Source organism: Podarcis raffonei, chromosome 2, assembly GCF_027172205.1.
Source record: "Podarcis raffonei isolate rPodRaf1 chromosome 2, rPodRaf1.pri, whole genome shotgun sequence".
In the NCBI taxonomy this organism is placed as follows: domain Eukaryota; kingdom Metazoa; phylum Chordata; class Lepidosauria; order Squamata; family Lacertidae; genus Podarcis; species Podarcis raffonei.
Window position 1 is genome coordinate 92,394,841 of NC_070603.1, and position 22,423 is coordinate 92,417,263.

The 22,423-nt window shown below is 40.9% G+C and overlaps 2 protein-coding genes across 17 annotated transcripts in view; one reads left to right on the plus strand and one right to left on the minus strand.

Annotated features, from left to right (window-relative positions):
- The window catches only part of LOC128408442 (uncharacterized), a 48,264-nt gene that overhangs the window by 2,329 nt on the left and 23,512 nt on the right, over positions 1-22,423 (plus strand). For 4 of the 9 annotated variants that reach the window (XR_008329080.1, XR_008329079.1, XR_008329081.1 and 1 more), the window contains exons 2-3: positions 3,685-3,820; positions 13,998-14,080. Coding sequence is in view for 4 of the 9 variants with exons in the window: in XM_053378140.1 (XP_053234115.1) it covers positions 3,685-3,820; positions 13,998-14,080 (219 nt within the window). In the remaining 5 variants the exon portion in view is untranslated. Of the gene's footprint in view, positions 1-3,684; positions 3,821-8,349; positions 9,511-13,383; positions 13,440-13,997; positions 14,081-14,374; positions 14,470-19,608; positions 20,181-22,423 lie in introns of those variants that run through there. The other 5 variants (XR_008329078.1, XM_053378137.1, XR_008329083.1 and 2 more) reach the window with 4 other exon arrangements.
- Positions 14,457-22,423, minus strand: part of ITPR1 (inositol 1,4,5-trisphosphate receptor type 1) — a 213,411-nt gene continuing 205,444 nt past the window's right edge. For 7 of the 8 annotated variants that reach the window (XM_053378134.1, XM_053378132.1, XM_053378129.1 and 4 more), the window contains 2 exons: positions 18,619-18,780; positions 14,457-15,902 (listed from right to left, as the gene is read on the minus strand). In XM_053378134.1, coding sequence (XP_053234109.1) covers positions 15,816-15,902; positions 18,619-18,780 — 249 coding nt within the window. In that variant the 3' untranslated portion in view covers positions 14,457-15,815. Of the gene's footprint in view, positions 15,903-17,887; positions 18,781-22,423 lie in introns of those variants that run through there. The other variant, XM_053378133.1, reaches the window with a different exon arrangement.

A 22,423-nucleotide genomic window follows, 5' to 3' on the forward strand; every position in this document is an offset into this window, starting at 1 on the left:
ATAATACTGGCAATTTTATTTACAGTCTTTTGTCTTAAAATTCCTACATTGGAATTTGCTGCCTTTATTGCCACAGAACATGTGAATTGGCATTTTCATTGGGATATCATGAGAACAATATCACTTCACTGGTTAGTCATGGCCAGTTCAAAGCACATCAGTCTATATGTGAATGCAAGGCTTTGTTGTTTTTGCTGCAAAAGACTAATACATCTATTCCTCTGGAAATTGATATGAGAATTTATAAAATGTTGCCTCAAAGTGCATCAATTTATACTTGTATTGGACGTCATTTGCCATTTTGTTGCCCATTCATCCAGTTTGGAGAGGTATTTTCTGGAATTTTTTACTGTCTGAGGAATAACTGGGACAGGTGATGGGTAGGTTTGGGGGATTCTCTGGTCCTGAATGGGGTACCTGTACCCCTAAAGGACCAGGCGTGCAGCCTGGGAGTCATTTTGAACTCACAGCTGTCCTTGAGCGTACAGGTCAATTCTGTTTCAAGGGCAACTGTAGACCCTACCTGCTTATGACCTGTTTTGTCAGAGTGGTACATGCTCTGGTTATCTCCCGCTTGGTCTACTGCAGTGCATTCTACCTTTGAAGATGACTTGGAAACTACAACTAATGCAGAATGTGGCTACCAGACTGGTGACTGGGAGTAGCTGCTGGGACCATATAAAACCTATCTTAAAAGATCTACATTGGCTTCCAGAACATTTACAAGCACAATTCAAAGTGTTGGTGCTGACCTTTAAAGCCCTAAATGGCTTTGGCCCTGTATACCTGAAGGAGTGTTTCCACCCCCATTGTTCAGCCTAGACACTGAGCCTTCAGCTCTGAGGGCCTTCTGATGGTTCCCTCATTGCGAGAATATGGGAATATGAGTTATGGGATCCAGGCAGAGGGCCTTCTCAGTAGTAGTGCCTGCCGTGTGGAATGTTCTCCCATCAGATGTCAAAGACATAAACAGCCCTGTATAGGGAAGTTTTTAATGTTTGATGTCTTACTGTGTTTGTGTTTTAATTTGTTGGAAGCTGCCCAGAGTGGTGGGGCAACCTGGTAGGATGGGTGGCATATAAATAATAAAGTATTACTATTACTTATAAAATTGTGTGTTTAAAAGTAGGTTAATTAATAGTTAAATTTAGAACAAGAAAAAGGAGCAGGTTTTTATTATTGGATTACCGTATAGTCTTACTGGAGTTTGATATTTTTCTTTTGAGGCTTAAAAAATATGTTTATTAAGAACACATCTAGCTGTTAAACAAAGGAGAACAGCATTTAATTGACCCAAAGTCAGAGACGTTACCTCATTATCATGAGGTCAGTTATAGTTGGCCTTGACTGAGAAACCAGGATGTGGCAAATAACACATTAGTTTGAGGGTGGGCTTCATTTTGATAGGCACTGTTCTTATGAGGCATGCATTCATATGAGGTGGCCAGACATGGTATTTTTGTCCCATGCTAATGGCCTATCCAGCTAGCTCTGCTGAGCTGACTTAGCTTGCTAGCATAATTTCCAGGGGGGTTCTGTTGTTTGGCAAAATTTAATCAAACCTTGATTAATTCAAACTTTTACTAAATTATGGGGAATTATATGATACCCAATGAGAATTCTGTTTTGAGCATTAGACTTTTTATTGAAGACTCTATTAGAACAAAAAGATAAAGCTAGGTATTGCCTTTTGTGTAATGGGATCAGCAATCCCTTTGGCTCTTGTGAGAGCATCCAGGGGCCATAGGAAGCATCAGATCTCCCTCTATGAAAGTGGAGCGGGTGTCACTGGAGATATCAGAGATTGAGATCTGTGTCAGATTCCCTTCTTCCAGCCCTAGACCTACCACTGTTGGAATGGTAAAGCTGAAAAAGGGATATCTGGAGGTAGGTTAGAGGTGTGCCAAAGGAGAACTGTGTGGAAGCCTTGGATCCAACACCTTCCAAAAACTCCAAACTCAGAGAGGGAACTGTGGCAGCCCTGGAGTTGGTATAGTTCAGTCCCATTTATTTCCCTCCCATTGAAGGAGAAAAAATAGAAAAGGATATAGGAGCGCATAAGCAATTCTCCACCCTTATTTCCTCCATGTCAGCTAGGGCCTGACACAGTGCTGGATATGGCTGATGCCCTGCCATCAGCCTCCATCCCCTGCCTTAGGATTGCACACTTAGGGGATTTTAAATTCCTTGAAGACCGGTTCAAATTTTTTTTGGGATGCACTCCTAAGCAACGTTTAACGGAACTAGCTTCATTGACTGCATTTGGGCTTACCACAGCGTAGATATGGTTCGAATCATGTCATAAGTGGGAAATAAAATGCATGCCAAAGGCATTTCTGGCTAGCACTATACATTATTTGTGCAAAACATAGAATGGACGAGCTTAAACAATCTAACTCATAGGAATGTAAGAGAAAATGAAACTCCTGTTGTACATCTAATTAGATTTATGTCTATTTTGCTGGGCATATTAATTATTTTAAAATCTGTGAACTGACATTTAGCTGCTTAAATTATAATATATGAAGTTGCAAACAAGAAATGCCTCATGCACACAATCTGTGAATAAAAGAAGTGATGTATGGAGCTACTGGGTGGAATTCATCTGATGAGTCCCCGTCAACAGAAGTGTCAGGAGCTGGAGTCAAGAGAAGGTCAGCAATGAGAAGACACTGGTGTCAGTGAAGTTAACTCTTTAGTCAAAGAAACCAAAACAGTGCAGGCCTAGTGATCAGAGCAACTCTTCCCAGAAGGTCTTGCCACAATGAGTCAGTTGCAAGGACTGAAGGTCCCCGCCTTCCCCAGTTCTTTCCCCAGCAGCATAAGGCTCTGTCGCCTTGTCTCTCATTGCTTTGGCCTCTTCATTTCTCTGCATGTTCTGGGAGACCAGCGAGGAGGGGAGGTGGTCACAGCAGGATGGGGAGCCTCCCTGGATTCTTCCGCAACCTGCTTCATCTCTGTCTCCTGGCCCCCCTCCTCTCCTGCCTCTAAGTCTGCCACGACTTGTCCTCTGCCACTACCTCTTCTGCACACTAAACCCTGTTGCCTCATAGCTTCCGACACCACCTCCTCCCAGTCTTCTCCCACTGCACCCAGCCAAACCTTGCACAAGGACTTCCACTAGGGCAGTGGGGTTTCCCCCTCTCTTTACCCTGTGGCACCCCAAATTGATACGGGGGAGGTTGGGTAGGAGTACCCTCAGAACATTGTGCTAGGGGAGGGGGATAATTCCATCAGGGAAGCTGATCTCATAGAATTGTAGAGTTGGAAGGGATCCCAATGGCCATCTTGTCTAATGCCGCACAATGCAGGAATGTCAACTACAGCACCCATGGCAGATGGCCATCCAACCTCTGCTTAAAAACCTCCAATCAATCAATCAATCAATCAATCAATCAATGTATGTATGTATGTATGTATGTATGTATGTTTGCACTGATGGAGCAATCAGAGGAGTGTGATGTTGAATTCCTCCCACTATCTTTTTAGAACAAACACATTCTCAAAATAATCATTGCAAGTAGGACTAGTGAATTACTAATTTTCTAAAAACAAGTGAGCAGTGGAATTGGGCTGGAATTGGGCAGAACCTTTAAAATATTCTTAAGTACAATCTTCAGCTATAGACTGTGGGTGTGGACCATGTTTTGATAATTTTGTCTGCACCTCTGGTTTTCTGTCTAGATTGGCAATACAAAGACATCCACAATTCAATTCACCAGCTCACAAGAACATCTGCTTCCAACTCTGGTGAACAGAACACTCAAGACCATACAGATCCCTGCTACAGAGGTTTCATTTCCACTGCATTTTTTAACAGGTAAGAAACAGCAGGAGAGTTTTATGAGTAACAGCAGAGAATGTTTCTTACCTTTCCCTTATCTCATATTAATGAGAGATAACCTGCCTCTCAAGCTCTCTGTGCATGCGTGAGGACTTGAGGGGGCAGCGGTAGGTAGCTGACTAGTACGCTGAGCCAACATTTTGAGACCCTGGGATATACAGATACCTGAAAGTTTCCCTTCAGTGGAGGGTGGAAGAGTGATTTTAATCAGGGCGAAATAACAGTAAGGGAAAGGGAAAGGTCCAGTCGTGGCTGACTCTGGGGTTGCGGTGCTCATCTTGCTTTATTGGCCGAGGGAGCCGGCGTACAACTTCCGGGTCATGTGGCCAGCATGACTAAGCCGCTTCTGGCGAACTAGAGCCGCGCACAGAAACGCCGTTTACCTTCCCGCCGGAGTGGTACCTATTTATCTACTTGCACTTTGACTTCAAACTGCTAGGTTGGCAGGAGCAGGGACCGAGCAACAGGAGCTCACCCTGTCGCAGGGATTCGAACCACCAACCTTCTGATCAGCAAGTCCTAGGCTCTGTGGTTTAGACCACAGCGTCACCCGCGTCCCTAAAACAACAGTAAATAGCATCTAATAAAAAAGCAGATCACTAAAATATAGAGAGAAACAATGAAACATTTAAAAAGAGCCAGGATATATATATATATATATATATATATATATATATATATATATATATATATGCGTGTGTGTGTGTGTGTGTGTGTGTGTGTATGCATCAGTCATATAAAAAAGATCACTGGAAAGGTATTCAAGCAATGATGGGATATCAATAAAGAAGGAGCTGGTCTAACATCCTTGGGTGAAGAGTTCCATGTAGTGGACTCCACAGCAGATAAGGTTCACTCATAAGGACCACCCTTCCACTGTATCTCAGGAGGCAAAACGATGTGCAAAAGGCCTCACTAGATGACCTCAGATGGTAGACGAATTCATTTGGGAATGGTGTAATATGATCCTTGGACTTGACACCCAAGTTGTAGTCTCTACAAGTAGCTGTATTGTTGCATGCCACCCCAATATAAAAGCAGTGCAGTATTCCAGGTGCTTACCCAGGGTCCATGTTTCCTTTTGGAATGAGGCACAGTGAAGATTGTGGGTTTTTTAGGATATATGGTTTATTTACACACATATGCAATCTGAGCCTATGATGGAGGGTTTCACAGCATCAGCACCCCAAAAGGGCCTTGCTTTCCCCATAGCTACACCCTTAGATTCAAACAGAAATCAAACATTGCTTGACTCTCTGGCTTCCCAGCTTGATGCTTTGCTTCTAGCTCACATCAGACAACTCTCTGCTCTCAACTCTGCCTTTGTTCTTCTAACCATCAGCAAGTTGAGAGAGGGGACCCCACCTATTTCCCATCTTGCACAGAGCCCCTTCCTTTGTTCCTTTAATGACCCATCACCTCACCAGGAAGCTAGCTTGGCTACTCCAAGAATTAGAAGGGGGCTCAGGCATTCAGCCTACCCCCCATGAAACTCATAACACAATTATCTGTGTTGAACAAAGGCATTATGGGAAAAGAAGCCCAAGCACTACTTTTAACATTCACAGGAGCAAATTGACTAGGTAACGCATGTGCATAAGGAAGTCCATATTCCTTTTTGCTCCTCATGTAGAAGAGTTTGAATATTGGGCTTTATTGAAACATGATGAGAGGAATAAAGCAAAAGCAGCTTATTATACTATAAATGGGAAAAATCTATTTGTATCAATCAGTCTAGTAGTTGAATTACAGTAATCAAGCCAGGGTCCTTCAGATGTTTTGACCTATAGCTCATTGTCCCAGACTCCCATTGACTATGCTGACTGGGACCAGTGGGAGCTGTATTCAAAAATGTCTGAAGGGCACAAGGTTGGCATAGGTTGCATAATAATTTCAAAACTTTCCAGGTTGCCTGGCTGATGCTTTGAGGTTTTAGTATGATAACCATGTCAAGGACTCAAAACTATTACAGATTAGGGTCACTATTGTATATTCTGTGTACATGTTTATTATTATGAGAAAATAATAAAGTTTAGAGCAGATAACAAGTATTTCTCATAAACACATTTGAGTACATCTCCTGTCCACTGAAAAGCACATAGGTAGCATTAGGTTACATTTCTAAAACTCTGTTGACATTTACTTTTTCTGTTCTTTTATTTCACTTGCTGTGCACTTCGTGCTTAGTGTCTAGGGCTAGTAGCCTGGAAGGCAACAGGGGCATGTGGTCAATCATTTGTGTGAATTGATGAGACGGTATTTGTTACCATAGATTTAACTAGTCTTATTCAGACATGACATGCAGATTTCCCTTTTGATAGAGGATAACAGTCATTTTGAGAGACACCCACCCACAAAAGCCACAGACATGATGCCTGACTCAAATCTTTACCCACTGCTTTGCAATGCAAAACTGGTGGAGTTTTTGGTACTTTCTGATTAAAGCAAAAGTATTTTACAGGGGTTTTCCAGCATCTTAGATGGTTGCTCAAAAACAAATCAGCTGAGGTTAGTGGAGGGGGACGGAGACATTTTTTTTTTGCTTATCTTTGACGCTCATTCAAAACAAAAAATAAATCAACCCCAAAAGAAATTGAGTGTGATAAAACATGGCAATACCACTCCAGGTGTAGGAGAACAAATCATACTGCAAGGGCTTTAGTGGAAGAAACAGTTAAAGTGGGCTTTTTGATTAGCATCCACTCTTACAAGCTCTGGCACCCATGCTAATGCTATTGCACAGTGTTTCCCAACCTGCTGTTTTCCAGATATTTTAGACTACAGCTTCCATCTGTCCCAGCCAGTTTTGGAGTTGCAGTCCAAAACATCTGGAAAGCACCAGTTTGGGGAAGGTTGTTAGAGGCATAGGAATCACTTTGGAACTTGTAGCATTTGGACACAGCATACCAAAATATTGAAAGCCTTCTACTTGAAAACATCCAAAGCACAAAAGGCATGATATATTGGTTTTGAGGAAGCCTTTATCTCTTATAGTGCAGGTAGCCATACTCTGGGAAAGGAAAAGGACTGTTTCTAGGTGGTCACTGTTGTGTGTTGATAAAGTGAATTGATAGTATAGTAGTGAGGTATTTCACAAAAGGAGAACATGAATGTGCTTATGCATATACGCAAACCAATGGTGAAAGATGGTGGATGAGAACTTTCAGAAGTAACATATACTGGAGTATTCTTTCCATCTTTCAACAAATCCTATGTATTCAGACGTAAGTCACTCTGGGTTCAGTGGGACTTACTCTGAAGTAAGAGCATAGGACTGCAACATTAGTAGCTTAAATAGAAATGAAGAAGTTTGGTTCAGTTAATATTGCACTCTCTTATTGAAGAGTTATAGAAGTTGTGCATGGCAAGATATGTTGGTTTATGCAACTATATTAGACACAGGAACCCAGTCCATATAAATTTTTGGAGCTTTAGAGAACAATAAGGCAGGAATCTGTTTTGACCCATATCACTTTAATCCCCTTTTATCCAGTGAGACATGCCTAATGTTCAAGAATTTTCAGTATTGAAAGTAATGAATTGATGCCACTAACTTTAAAAACCCTTTTATTGTATGAGGTTCCCCCACCCCCATGCTTTAGGTGTAAAGGAATGGGAGTGGAAAGGAATTCCCCCCAGATCAGATGTGTCAGCAATTCTTTTTCCTGTAGTGAGTACAATAGGTGTGAGGCATCTGCCTATGTAATTACATATTTTCCTAAGCACATTTTACCTTTGTTGCTCATATTTTCTGCTTTGGCACACAGTCTTCTGTTAGGGGCAACATACCTAGAGAACCCTGCTGCCTCAGTAGAGGGGATCAGGTCCCTACATTATAGTGTACTTTATTAAAAGCCACCCTCACCACAAAATCATCCTTGCCTGTTGGTTACTTGAAGATGATGGCCAATTTATTATTTGCATGTACCCAAGAGCTGTTGCAGACCAACAATGGATGGATATTTTATATCAGCTCAAAAACATTGCTTTTCAACTTCCTATCAAGGCAGATCACAGATTCAGCTGCAAGTATAATATGGAAGATGAAAAATCATATACTTGAGAGGCAGTGTTATGTAGTGGTTAGAGCTGGACTAGAACTGGGGAGACCCACATTTACATTCCCTTCTTAGCCAGGAAGCTCACTGAGGAGGTCATTCTCTCTTAGCTCCACTTAAAGCAGGCAGGAGAAAAGAATTATTTATGCTCTCTCAAGTTTCTTCGTGGGAAAGCAGGATATACAGTGGTACCTTGGGTTAAGTACTTAATTCGTTCCGTAGGTCCGTTCTTAACCTGAAACTGTTCTTAACCGGAAGCACCACTTTAGCTAATGGGGCCTCCCGCTGCTGCTGCGCCGCCAGAGCATGATTTCTGTTCTCATCCTGAAGCAAAGTTCTTAACCCGAGGTAATATTTCTTGGTTAGCGGGGTCTGTAACCTGAAGCGTATGTAACCCGAGGTACCACTGTACATAGAACAGCTTAATAACTTAACAAATTGGGACAATGGCTGCCAAGAGGCATTCTGTCTTTCAGACACCTTATTACTTCTGTGCGGCCCCTGATTTACTTTTGGGGCTTTACCTCCCACCTGCAAAGGGGGCCATAAATGCAATTTCAATGCAAGCTTGTTCTTTTGTGAGTACAGCAGAGGGCCCAATCCATATACTGTGCACTTGGCCCCAGTAATTCTGGTAGTACTCCTGAGGTCACCTAAGCGATCGCCTCGCCACATATATCTCTGCCCAGCAACTGCGTTCCTGATAAGGGGAAATGAAGAGAGTACAGTGGTACCTCTGGTTACATACTCTTCAGGTTGCACTAAATTCTTCCAGCCATCTGGAATCAATTACCAAAGAGAATTAGGCACCAAGAGTCAGGATGTTTAGACACCCATATTTTTTATTAAGAAGCTTTTTTGTGAGATGTGACCCATTCTTTTGTGAACTATTAACTATGTCTGTAGGAAAGGTTTTATTGTTTTTAGAATTTGTAGGAAGCCTTGGCATAGGCATTGGGCGTGTATCTGAGGCATGACAGGGTCTGTTCAGGGGTGGATCCATAGCAAAACTTAGGTTTACGCAGATGGCCCCCAAATGCTGCGGGAAGCCCACTAGCCCTGCACGATTGACTCTTTGGACAGAGACTTCCCTCCAGACCCCTCTAATGTGGTACCCTATTATCACTGTCACAGGGATGAATGTATGAAAGACTATAGGATTCTACCCAAGGCCTAAACTGCCAAAGTTGTGACTAGTGCTGTGGGGAAGGCGAAACCTGCAGAACAGGGAAGAATCCTTCCCAGCCCTGAATATGATGACTGTGAAAAAACCACAGCAAAGCCCTCCCAAGCTGAAAAGGAATTGATTAAAACAGCAAACAACTAAAACGAAGGGAGGGAGAAGGGTGGGTGACGCTCTTGCCTGACTGGATGAGGAAGGTAGGATTGGCTGGGAATTACTGTTGCCAAGCGGACCTGAGTGAAGCATTTCTCCCTCGGGTCCATTCGTCAATCCACGCCCCACTAAGGTGGCCACGGATTGGCTCATTTGAATCAGCGGGTTTGGCGGGATCCCATGAGCCTCCATGGTGGCTGAGGGGGACATGCTGTGCATCCATGCAGCAATGGAGGCGTTGCACTGGGCCGCAACCACTGCTCACCAATGAGGTACGGTAAGCGGCCATTCTTTGCATTAGGATGCATTTACTTTAACTTCATTCAATCTACAGAGGAGAGATCACGTACAGTTTTTAGCCACTAAATTCCAAATGTGATGTTGGCATCTGTGAGACGATCCAAAGCAATATCTTCAAAAGGTTAAGTACTCTAAATATGGTTCCTCTATTCAGAAACCCAAAGGACAGTTTGAAAATCCAATTATGACACTTGAACTTGATCATGTTATAGACAACTTGAACTGTTGCTGGGAACTACATTATAACTTTTCCGACAAAAGTATCATTTAAGGCTCCCTTTTGCAATTAGGGAGCCATCACACTCAGGCTTTTTAAAATCCCTGCTGTGAGAATACAGACTTTCAACTCACATCTTTGTGTCATATTCTGTGCCAATCAGCTGGAAAAGTGAGACATTGTAATAAACATGAGACACAATGATATAATAGTTTGCCTCTTCTTCTGCAGCTCATCGCCTCATCTGAAAATTAGCATGATTACGCAAACTGAATTTGTTCATTCAGTTTTCTCCCCTTCTCAATATTGTTTGTAAAAAATAAAAGAATTGGAAAAACAATTAAAGAAAATGTTTAGAAATAATAAAGAGACTAAGAGAAACTGCTTGATGTTAAGAGCAGTTCAGCAATGGAACCACTTAACTAGCAGAGTGGTGGATTCGCCTTCTTCTGAGGTCTGAAGGGATGCCCTAGTGCTGGATTTCAGGCATCGGACATGGGGGTTGGAATAGATGGTCTACAGGGCCCATCTGTCATTTAGACATACATCATCATGTGCAAGTGTCAAGCACTTAAAATACAGCAAAGGGGTGTGTGTGCGGGGGGTGGGGTGGGGAGCTTATTAACAGACAAAACTTCTGTACAGCAGCTGCACACACAGAGATGCCCTGTGTTATGGCTTCTTAGTTTTAGTATTACAACTACTGCTAGTTTTGATTTCTTTATTTAAAATGTTTGTATTTGTCATCTAACAGGATTTATGTTACACTTAATCAAAGCTGTACCGGTCAATACAAAGCGTCATTAGAGTCTAGATTAAGCCAGCAGGTAATAGCTGAATAACCTCTTTAGCCAATGAATCAGATTAGTAGATGTAACTTTTTTGGTTTTTAAATAAAGTTTCCTCCAATAATCAGGTTTCAGATCTTGTTTTAGAAAGAAAATTAAGTGTAATATAAGACTATAGCAAATCTACAAAGAATAACCTTCTGTTACCACCTGTCCTTGTCTCCACATGTATATGACTACACACACATCCATGAAACACACACTTGGCCCTTTAATCGTGAGCCATAGTGTGCCACAGCACAAAAATGGTGAGCATTCAGTGGAGCTAGCAATATTTTGGTTAAGCCTCTAGAGAGAGTAAGAGATGAAAAACCTGATGAGAAGCAGCAGCATATGAGTGACAGGAAGGCAGAGAAGGAGCAAGGCAACCATTGCCAAATAAGAATACAGGATGACCATGGAAAGTAGGCCAACAGATGGGTAAGGAATCAGGTTGGAGCAGTTTTTCCCAACCTGGTGCCTTCCAGATGTTTTAGACACCAACTCCTGTCAGGCCCATCTAGCATAGTCAATAGTCAGGAGTGATGGGCAATATAATCCCACAACATCTGGAGGACTCCAGTGTAAGGAAGGCTGGGTTAGAGGAAGAAGCCAAAAGTGTATGCAGAATGCATGCAGCCATACATTCCTTGGGGATGCATGATTGACTGAAGCACTAGAGAGGCAAGAGAGAAATTAGTTGGAGAGGAGGGAAAAAGAGATCAGAGCACAGTTACTACCAAGACAACCAGTGGTGGGTGGGTAGAAGGCGACTCTTCCTCAGGGATTTACTCTGCACTGGCAGTCACATGGTTATTCCTTATGATTCGCAATCATAGAATTGTAAAGGATCCTGATAGTCATCTAGTTCAACCCCCTGCAATACAGGAATCACAACAATTCATGCCAGATGGCCATTTAACCTCTGCTTAAAAACCTCCAAGGAAGAGTCCATAGCTTCCTGAGGGAGTCCATTCCACTGTTGAACAGCTCTTACTGTCAGAAAGTTCTTCCTGGTGGCTAAGGCACCCTTTGAGAGAACAAGGTTTAACTATTTTTTTTTTCTAGGCCACGATGAAGAGCTATAATCTAAGCTGCGAGTTGCCTTGAAAGAAAAAATACAGTGTAAGGAGAAGGCTGCATGGTGGGGGGTGGGGAAACAAAAGCCACAAGCAAAATACAAACATGGTTCTACTTGGGAATTCCTCTTAATGGCTTTTTTTACTGAAGTAGTTTTACTAAAGCATAGGATGGGGAAAATATCTATAGTGTTGGTGGGATTTTTCCTTTCTCACCATGGGTAGTGAGTGCAAAGAAAAGTCTTAATTTAGTTGTGGGGTCCTATATGTGTTTACCAGTGGACTTCATATAGTGCTTTCCCTTTTTAGGCCCACAGGAATCCAAACAATAGCTTTGCCACAAGGCATGATTAGGTTGGAACAAAGGGAGAATAAGGCTCATGTCTCCTGAATAGAGGTTGGGGAAAAGATGATGTCTTGATGAAACAGAGAAATTATCCCCAAATTTGTTTTATGAAGGATATATTGTGACAGACTTCATATAGTTGTAAGTCCTTGACTGCAAATCTGCCTTGACTGCAATTGCCAGGTGGTTTTTTAACTTTGGTTGTTGATTCATTAGGGTTTGTTGGCTTTTTTATTAGTATTTTAAAGTTTTTTCAGTTGCGTAAAATAAAGTGAAAAAAGAGAAAAGAAGAAAGTGCAATATATGCTATTGTATACAAGCATGGTGGCCATAATGCCAAGGTTGCAGGTTTGATCCCTGTATGGGACAGCTGCATATTCCTGCATTGCAGGAGGCTGGACTAGATGATCCTTAGTGTCCCTTCCAAGTCTATAGTTCTATGATTCTTATATATGCTAATACATATATAATTATTAATAACCACCTATAGTCTGTATAAACTTGTTTCACATGTAAGCATATTTATTCAAACAAAGTCTGATGTTGCAAGTGCCGTCATGTCTTCAGTCCATTGATGAAAGGAAGCATAGTTTTTATTTGTTGGCTTAACTAGCCGTTCTTAACCACATGCAGTTCACCTGTTAATTAAATGGAAATACTGTACATCCAGGGGAGATAATTTGCTATTTAAACTTACTGTAAGTAAAACTACTGGATTTGCAGTATTACCCATACCTGAGTTCTCAACTGAAACATCTGACTTAATGACTGTACCTATAAATGCCAAGCTGCTTTCCTTTAAAAGAAAAATGTTGAAGCTTTGCAATATATAAAGTAATATATTCTTTGCAAATTCAGTATTTGACAGATTTAATTTTTAATTATAAACTAACTGACTTATAATAGATTGAAAAGAAGTAAAAGTTTTATTACAGTACTTAAAATTTTGCATGTACTGATTCTTCCCATTTTGGAATAATGGGAACTTCAGTACTCGATTCACATTTAGGCTGCAGTTCTGAGAGCGCTCACCCGGGAGGATGACCTATTAAACACAGTGGGATTTCTCTGAGTAAACAGGAATAAAATTATGTTGCAACAGTTGTGAAGCATTTACAAATATTTCTCCTTGCCTAGTCACAATCATTTGTGAGATCCAAAACATCCTGCAGCATTCTTCCTATTCACCAAACAACAATTTTGTTTTTCCATGACTATTACTTAAGAGGATTTTTAAAATATATACAAGTTTTGGTGTAAGAGAAATTCTATGATAATGCTCATGAAGAGATGTCCATTGGAAAGAGTATACTGCTCAGTTGTGCAAGAGTTCTGAACATTCATAAAAAGCTCATTATTCCCATTTGTTTTAACAGATCTCAATCAGCCTGTGCTTGAGACACTATGAAAATAAGTTGAGCAGCCCACACAGGTAAAAAATCTGCAAACACAAACACATGAAGATTCCTAGCTTGGAACAACATGTTTTGTTTTAGCTATAATCACCCATAGAAATTTTTAGAGATTCCTATACATCAGCCTTCCCCAACCCTTAGGTCCCCAGATGTTTGATGTTGAGATGACAACAACTCGTACCATCCCCAGCCAGTATGGTAACTCTAACACTTCATTATAGGCAGGATTGAGAATGTAACTGGAAAGAGAAACAATTGTGATAAATTCAGAGTTTATATTCTCACATGTAATGATTATGAGTAGTGACCAGCATTGCAACTAAAATCCACAATGTAGGGTTCAGAGTTGAATGAATGACACAAAAGGCCACTAGTTTTCCAGAAGGTGTAAAGAGTTTTAACCTGTTTAATATAAATAAATCAGCATGCTTTGTTTTTGTTTGGTAATTCCAGTATGGCATAAGGTAGGTGTGTGTGTGTGTGTGTGTGTGTGTGTATAAGAGAGAAAATATGCAAAAACAGAAGTATTAAAACATGTATTCCAATAACAGGCTATCTTTTGTTACTTTTCACAGTGCCAGGACCCTAGTTTATCCTTTGTTTCCAGCAACATATAAAGCAAACACTGAGGAACTCAAATACGGAAGGAAGCCAGTGGGTAAGGTTAACATGAAATTTTTAATTTAATTAAACATGGGTTTGAAGAGGAACACAGCTATTTTTGGTTTGGTGAAGCATCAACTGCCTTAAGACTAAAAACACTTGCACATAGAAACATTAGCCTTTGCACGTTAAAGTAATACCAGATATGCTGCCTGGCTTGGAAATGGACTTTAGTATTAGACACAGTGCATAAGGCTGGTGTAGCAGTAAGTGATCAATCATTATCTACCCCAGCCTTTGGTTTTCAAGCACAGTACTTTATTGGCAAATGCATTTACTTCCCCTTCAGGTAAGCAATGTTCATGACAGCATAAGCTGAATGGAGAGTAGTTTCATTAGTGCTGAAGAAGAATGAGACTATCACACTGAAGTACTATACATTATTATTATATATTTTATTTAAATATCTATATTTATGCATTTACAAACTTTAATAAGCATTCATCATCTCCACTTTTTTATAGCAGAGAATTAGCTTCTGTAAAATGACCATGTACAAAACTAGGCAACAGTTTTTTTTCCCATATTTCTCAGCTGTCGTGAGCAATAAAAATGTGACCAAGATGGAATGAAAACTAAAATACAATCTCAAACCAGTGGCTCTTTTGCAAGTATTACAAAATCAGTGCTCAGCTAGGAGTCCCAAAAGGGATATTTAACATTTTAATTGGTTTAATGCATGAGGGGAATGTACTTCTGAGTTACAAAGTGCAGATGCTCAACTGAGGTGGTAGCCTGCAAACCCTTCTAGGACCCTCTAAATCAATATGGCACACGCACACACAGGGGGAAAAAAATCTAGAAGATTACACTGATCTGCAGCAGTGTCAAATCCTCCTAGTTTTAATTTTTCCATAAAGAAAAAGGTTCATTTCAATACTTCAGATTTCTTCATAAATGAATGCTTTAGCCTCTTCCACACCTCTTGAGATTTAGGGATCAGCCCACCAAGGTGCAGCTTTGCACTGTGGTGGGTTCTGGAATCCTCAAAGTAACATTTAAGAACTTTGGGTGGTATTCAGAGTTTTACTCAAAGCAGACCTCTTGAAAAATAATGCACCTAACTTAGTCATGGTTATTCATTCCAATGGGTCTATAAAAACTCATTGCTCATTTTAATTTAAATCAAAAATAGATAAAGAGGAATGTTGGGAGATGGGGGTGGTAAGAGGAAGCACTATTGCCATGATGTGTCAATCTCTCAGAATGCCATGTGTAACAAAAATGTCCTGGAGGACAAAACCTCGCCAGGAACACGGTTTCTCAGCAGCCTTGCTTAACTGTGTCATCTGATGCCATTTAGTAAATGATGTAAGATGACACCAAAGATGTGTGCACTCCCTTTAGGACACACAGGAGTAAAGAACAAATATAGTGTGATTGCATAATTCATATTGCACAACTGTATAAAAAACCCATAAATACCAGCTATCTGAAGGTCTTAAATACAAAATACAGGTCACGTACTATTTTAATCAATAATCATTTTCAAGTGCAAGTTAGGTGTGCCCTTCACTTCTTCCTATAAAAGGCATTTTTTTTGGCACAAATGTAACCCCCCCTTCCAATAATGTGCCCATACTTTCTCAATGAAGCCCTATACATACAGTATAAAAAGAAGGTTATTTACACACAATGAACTAGGTATACAGAAACAGCTTTAAGGGTTGAATCTCAACTCCTGTTATGAAAATGGGGAATAGGGTGGGCAGACAAGCCACCCATCTGATTTATGCTGGTTGCTGTGGGTTCACATTGATAGAAGCAGGATGTCCTAGGAGACCAATACGCTGTTTTTGCTTCCTCTGCTCTGTCATCTGGAAAATTGAAACATGTACTTGGTTAGACATAAGCACTTCCTGTACGTCAGACCACAGAATGAGCTATTGCTGTTATATTGTGGTCAAGGTTTATTCTGAAAGCCATTTGCAACAGAAGAGCACGATCCTGTTTGATGCATCAAAAACAATTAAGAGAAAAACAGCTACCCCACCCCCGCCCAGCTGGGAAAATCCAGAGAGAAAGTTTGGGAGTCTAGCACGAAGTGCTCATTGACTCCTCATGACAGCAAGCAAGCTACGTGGTGGAATGGAGAGGTTGGGACATGGGAAATGCAAAGGAAAATCCCCACTCAGTCCCCACAGAGCTCAGCTGGGTGACATGGGCAAGTGATCAAATAAGAAGTTCAACCAAATAAATGCTTGCATGGTAGCTGTATTAAATCCAGCATTGGAGAGCCTGCTTTATATGTGGCAACGTTTTGTGTGTAGCAGCTCCCTAGGTAGAATGTTCAGTTCTGCAAAATGACAGCCCCATCATTTTGGCTGGCACAGCTATTTGCTATTCTCCAGGATCTTACAGAAGGGCATAGGAATGGACTCTATTCTATCCCCGCCTGCTGATGCAACCCACTCTTAGGCTGTGTGCCACACATATCCCTGAGTAGAAACTTGAGCTTGGGAACACAGAATGCTACTGGACTGGGAACAGAGTTCAGCCCAATGGAAGGGAGGCAACTCACCCCGGTCCCTTTGTTAACACAGCAGCAGGCTATGTTAACCTGATCCTGCCTAGAACTGGTACACTGATTCATAAAATTGGGCTGGAAGGTATTTGAATATGAATTTGCAATGTACCCAAGATATAAATGGCAATTTGAAAATTACATTTTAGGCTGAGGAGATATACTGAGTGTTTACAAGGTAGCTGCAATGTTACACAACTAGGAGTAAATTGCAATGGACTAATTTCTGAGTAGACATGCATAGGACTGCATTGTAAGAGCCACACCTCTGCAGACAAGTGCTTTGCCCAGCTACTGAAAAAGTGGCATTTAAGGGCTAAAACAAAATAAAATTCGTAACAAACCAACAACTTTGTATTCATTAAATTGCCAGTGGTATTTTTTTTTAATAGTTTGCCAGGAATGTTTACACCACTTGTTGCAGTTCAATAGTGTTTCAAAAGGAGTTGTTGAATTTTGGCATTAATGACAGCTCTAGTCTCTAGAAACCAATTAGAGGTGACAGCTGTGAAAGGGAAACTTGCTCTTATTTGATTCAAACCAGCCTCTCAGTTAGCTCTTCTTTCTAGAAAGGGTTGTTCCTAATGAGAAAGTGATGTATTGGTATGGTCACACAACTGGTACATGCTGCAACTTGATCTGGGCACACTCAATGACTGCACTTAGGGGAAATTCCAAAGAGTCCTCTCCTGTTAATAAACCTGGTTTCCCCTTCTTCTTCAGCAGGGCAGAGGCCCTCTGAATGCTAATGTCATTCTCTCTCATTTTCACAAGGGCAAAGTTTAAAAGCTGGGCAAGTTAAAAGTGGAAGGCTTTAAACATTAAGGCATATTCGGGCTTTAGCTGGTGAGGTTGAAGCAAAAGGTGGGGAAGGAGAAGAGGGGCCTCCCATTGAGCTTGCTATCAAATTCCATTCTGGATTACTTCAGTCACATGTTTTAAAATACTGGCTACAAATCCAAAGTGCAGCAATGCATGTTGTGGTTGATAAGGAACAAGCAGGAGGCAAAAGGATGTGCAGTATCCAAAGGAATTCCGAGGACAGTGCATTTGCACTGAGATCCATGCCTTTACAGTGGTACCTCAGGCTAAGTACTTAATTCATTCCAGTGGTCCGTTCTTAACCTGAAACTGTTCTTAACCGGAAGCACCACTTTAGCTAATGGGGCCTCCTGCTGCCGCCGCACCACTGGAGCACTATTTCTGTTCTCATCTTGAAGCAAAGTTCTTAACCTGAAGCACTATTTCTGGGTTAGCGGAGTCTGTACTCTGAAGCGTATGTAACCCGAGGTACCACTGTACTCAGCCCTTAATCCTATGGTGTGTGTGTTTTTAAAAGATTATTAAGGCATAAACTTTTTTAAGTTTAAAAGGCAAAGAATAAGTCTTGTAGTGTCAGATAGACAGGGCATGCGCAGGAGCAGGATGCTAGCATCTTTACATGTTATATGTAAGTTAGGGATGTACTACGAGAATAGAAATGAGGGTTGCCACATTGCCAGAAATAAAGAACCAGAAGCATGCGTATTTGCATGTGTCAATTTCCCTCTGACTAATTTTAAGCTAGAAGAAATTAAAAATCCCAGTGGAACAAAACACGTCACAGAAAAAAACAAATAACCCCTCTTGCTAGGCCAGTTTAAACAAGCCTGGTGAATGGTAACCTAGGATATGTGTGTGTTTGGCCTTTTAACTTAGCAACCATTGTCACCAACCCTGCAGAACAAGCAAAGAATACCAATAATTTTGAAGCTTCTTGCTGTATTACCTATTACCCATCATATCAAGGCAGGGGGAGAGTCTGTCATACTCTCTCCCAACTCCAATATAATTTTGTATATTGAAGGCTGCATTAAAAACACAAACAGTTGGTTTTCCCACCCTCACGTTTTCCATTCAGTGACACTTATTAAATGTGACTAGGACATTTCTGGTTTTCCAAAATTTGTGATAACATAAAGGCTTTGTGTAAACTGATACCCTGTCTGCATCTTCTGGAAGTCTCTTACCTGCTCTTTAAGCTCAGACAGCTGATTAGAAAGATTGGACACCAGCTTCATGGTAGATTCAAGCTTCTCTTGCAAGTTTCTAAGTTCATTCTGTTCTCCTTCAGAATCACTGCTCACAAGCGACATGGCACGCATCCGAGGGAACCAATCCAGATTTCTCTCCTGAAATTCAGGCATGACAATGACATAAATGCGTGGCAAAGGCACAATTGCATATTGGCCACTGTAAATTCACTTGAATATGGGTAACGCTCCAAAAGGTTGTTCTAAAATACAATTTTGTATCACTAAAGATGCATTTCATGTGCTGGTGTAAAAAAATAAATCCAATTAATCTCAGATAATTTTAATGACTATTGCTCAGAAGTCACAAAACAATGCAATATAGGAACTCCTTCACACCTCATAACTGTGAAGTTATTCCATGCTTAACTGTAGCAATTCAAGAAGAGATTGTTTGTTGTAGCTTCTGCTTTTGAATTACAGGTAACATGTTCCCCACATTAATTTTTTCCATTTACATATCTAGTAACAATGTTTTCTTGAGCCCTCCACACTTGAAAAACAAGATACTCATTTATATGTCTTATGAAACCTTAAACAGTACTTAATTGTAAAACCCTCCAAAAATCTCTATGTAGTTTACAACAATAGAAAATAAAACATTTTAAATTATCTATAAACAGTTAAAAACAGGTATTAAAAATATTAAAAGCACTAAAATCAACAGTAGCTAAAAAGAAAGAAAACACATGTAACTTCTATATGATGGATAGGCTGTGCCTAAAAAATGTTTTAATCAGCAGTATGTTTACCAATCAATTTTATCCCCCAAATTATGGGAGAAGGCTAAAGCTTCACAATGCTAACTTTCATAATAGTAATGTGTTCTGTGATCCTTTCAAAGTATTCAGTTAAAATAATGAGATGCCTTCACAAGATATTTGGGGCGACTTTACTCACTAGTTGGCCTCTTTAAATCTATTACAGGTGATTTGGGGAGTAAGTCTTGGGATTTCCGTTGCAACTTTCCTTATGAGACAAGAACAACTGAACTGGAAGATTCCTTGTGTATTTGAAACTCCCTGGTTCTGCAGGAGAGAATCCATTAGAAAGCTGGTTCTTCCCTACAGAATATGGGTTCCTTGCAGAACCTAAGATCTCCTGGTGGTCTTGTTACTTTCTCCCCAAGGTGAGGAAGTGGAGGAGTAACCTCTAGTGAAATCAACATACATACCAACACTTATTGACAGAATCCAGAGGAGCGAGTAATAAGTGAATGCTAAATCTAATGTTGAAACCCTCCCCACCCCCAGTTCTAGAACCTGTTTTGATTACATATTTGGGGGTTCCACAGCTAATTGCTTACAGGTAAATCAACTCTATAAATGTGATGTTGCATGCTTCTGTACTGATGTATACAGCTAGTGATGCAAAAGAAAAAGGGAAGGAAAACTGGCAAAAAGAAAAGCCCCTAAGTACTGTGGGAGCAGAAAGGGAAGAGAAAGGGTGCGTAGCAGACAAAAGTTTCTCAATTCATTAAAGGCTAGTACTGACAGCCATTCAGTGCTACTGTTTGATTTCTCTCCCCTCCCACGTTGGAGGCATATCTTTAATGCTGAAGTTCAGACGAGGAGGAGGAAGCAAGAAAGCCTGGGTGTAAGCAGATGCACTTTAATACTACCTCATATGAAACCTGGGACAAAACTAGTCCGATAGCCAAGTTTTATCTATTGTAACAATCAATTTCAACCACACGCTATGACAATTGCCAAGTTCTAGCTATTTCCATTTAGTCAGTGGAGCATCTCTAGGTTAGGCAAGTGGTACTCCACTCACGCAACAGGACTTCCTCTTCCTCTGCCCCAAATCTGCTGCTGAGGATCCTCCAATCCTGTGGAACAGATTTTGACGGTGCATTTGGGGGAGAGGGGAAAGGAGCTGCAGGAAAGGAGGTGAAGTTCTGTTGCGCAAGCTGGTGTCTGTTGTGTGAGGAAAATAGCAGCATTGGATACAACCTGAGGAGAGGAATCTGGCATTCACCTTCATGCTCCACAGAACCACACTTGAAATTGATAGGTGACCTTTCAAAAACCAGTTCTTGCTTTAGGAACCAATATTTTATTATTCTGAGGTTCTAGTGCCTTTGAGTGTACATATACACATGTACCAATTGGATCAGACTGAAAGTTCATAAAGTCTAGCGTCCTGCTTTCTAGTAGCCAGTCATGCATCTGGAAGGCACACAAGCAAAAACATGGTGACCATAGCACTGCTGTGCTAGTTGCCTCTATGTGGCATTAAAAGTACCATTAAAAAGTAAAATGTCATTATATTAAATGGAAAACCAGAAACAAGTAAAAACAGAAATTCAGAACTAACAGTTCAGTCCTATTACCATTTATGCAGCTGCACCATCAATGTAGATAGTGCTTTAGAGCACCTCAAAAAAGAAAGCAAATTATGTTGCCCTCTTCCAATGAATTTACAATCTAACTTCTATTTTTAACAGGCATATGCTTGTAATAGTGATGGGTGAATCAAAGTTCTCACTGCAGATGAATAGATCACAAGATCTTCTCAGAACCATTGTTACCATTTTTGAACTTGTTTTGCAGCATTCTTGTAATCGAGTGCTAGCATTTTATCAGAAACATAACTAAAAGAATAATAGAGTTGTAGAGTTGTAAGGGATCCTAAGGGTCGTCTAATCCAAGCTCCTGCGACTTAAGTTTCTGGAATCCCTTGTGGGATCCCTGTCCATACCTACTAAACTGCCACAGTCCCCTTCCATGAAAACATTTCTTCTTCTTCTTCCCCATGGGTTTAACGGTATAGCAAAGCCATAGATAGGTCCCATTATGGTCAGCAGCTGGCAACAGTGTGAGCATGTTTGTCACAACCTTTCATATGGCCTTGTCCCTTTTGTAAACTGCCATAAATTCTCCAACACGGCCCCCAGAGTGTCTTGTCCCTGAGGGCAGGCCCCACAGACAAATTTGTAATACCCAAATCACAAAACCCATGTAGGATAGGCCCTCTATCTTCTATATAGCACAAACCCATAAAACCTGATCAGCTATTTCCCCTACCTTATAAACCTCATGTTACTCCATAGAGCACAATGCACAACTGTCTGAACTCTGAACAGACCAACTTGTTTCTCCTGCCCTAAGTTTAAAAACTATAAAAACTATAAAACAAATCCTTCAGTGATGGACAAAAGGAGAATGCAGTCCTACCAACACAACCCCCCTCCCACTGCCTTTGCTATTCACCTGACAGAGTCTCAAATCATTTTCCTTTGTAATGAGAATTGAAAATGCATGAGGGAAAAACCTCCAGTAACCAGAGAAGAGATTCTCAACTGGATTTTTTAAAGGCATACCAAAGAACATTAGGAGAGGTGACTTGCTTGGCCCCTCACCCCAGCATGAGGCAAGCAGTACACCTGCCGAACCTTACGTATTCTTCGCTGTTACTGGATTTGCCCTTTAACCTACTCAAAGCAGTAAATGGGAGCAGGGGTGCTTGGCAACTGGCTGGTTTTATCACAAATCTACGACTGTTAATCCCAGCTGGCTATGAAACCTAAGACAATGACCCACATTAGCTCCCTTGTCAGCTGCTGAGGATATACATCACAAAACATTTCTGTATGGATAACTTACTTGCATGCATATCTCCACTTAGTGGTTTGTGCACATGGGGAACAAGGGTTTCAGTACAGTAATACCTCCGTGAACGTCCGCCTTGTCTAGCATCCGCTTCGGCGAACGTCCGTGGCAAACCCGGAAGTACCGGA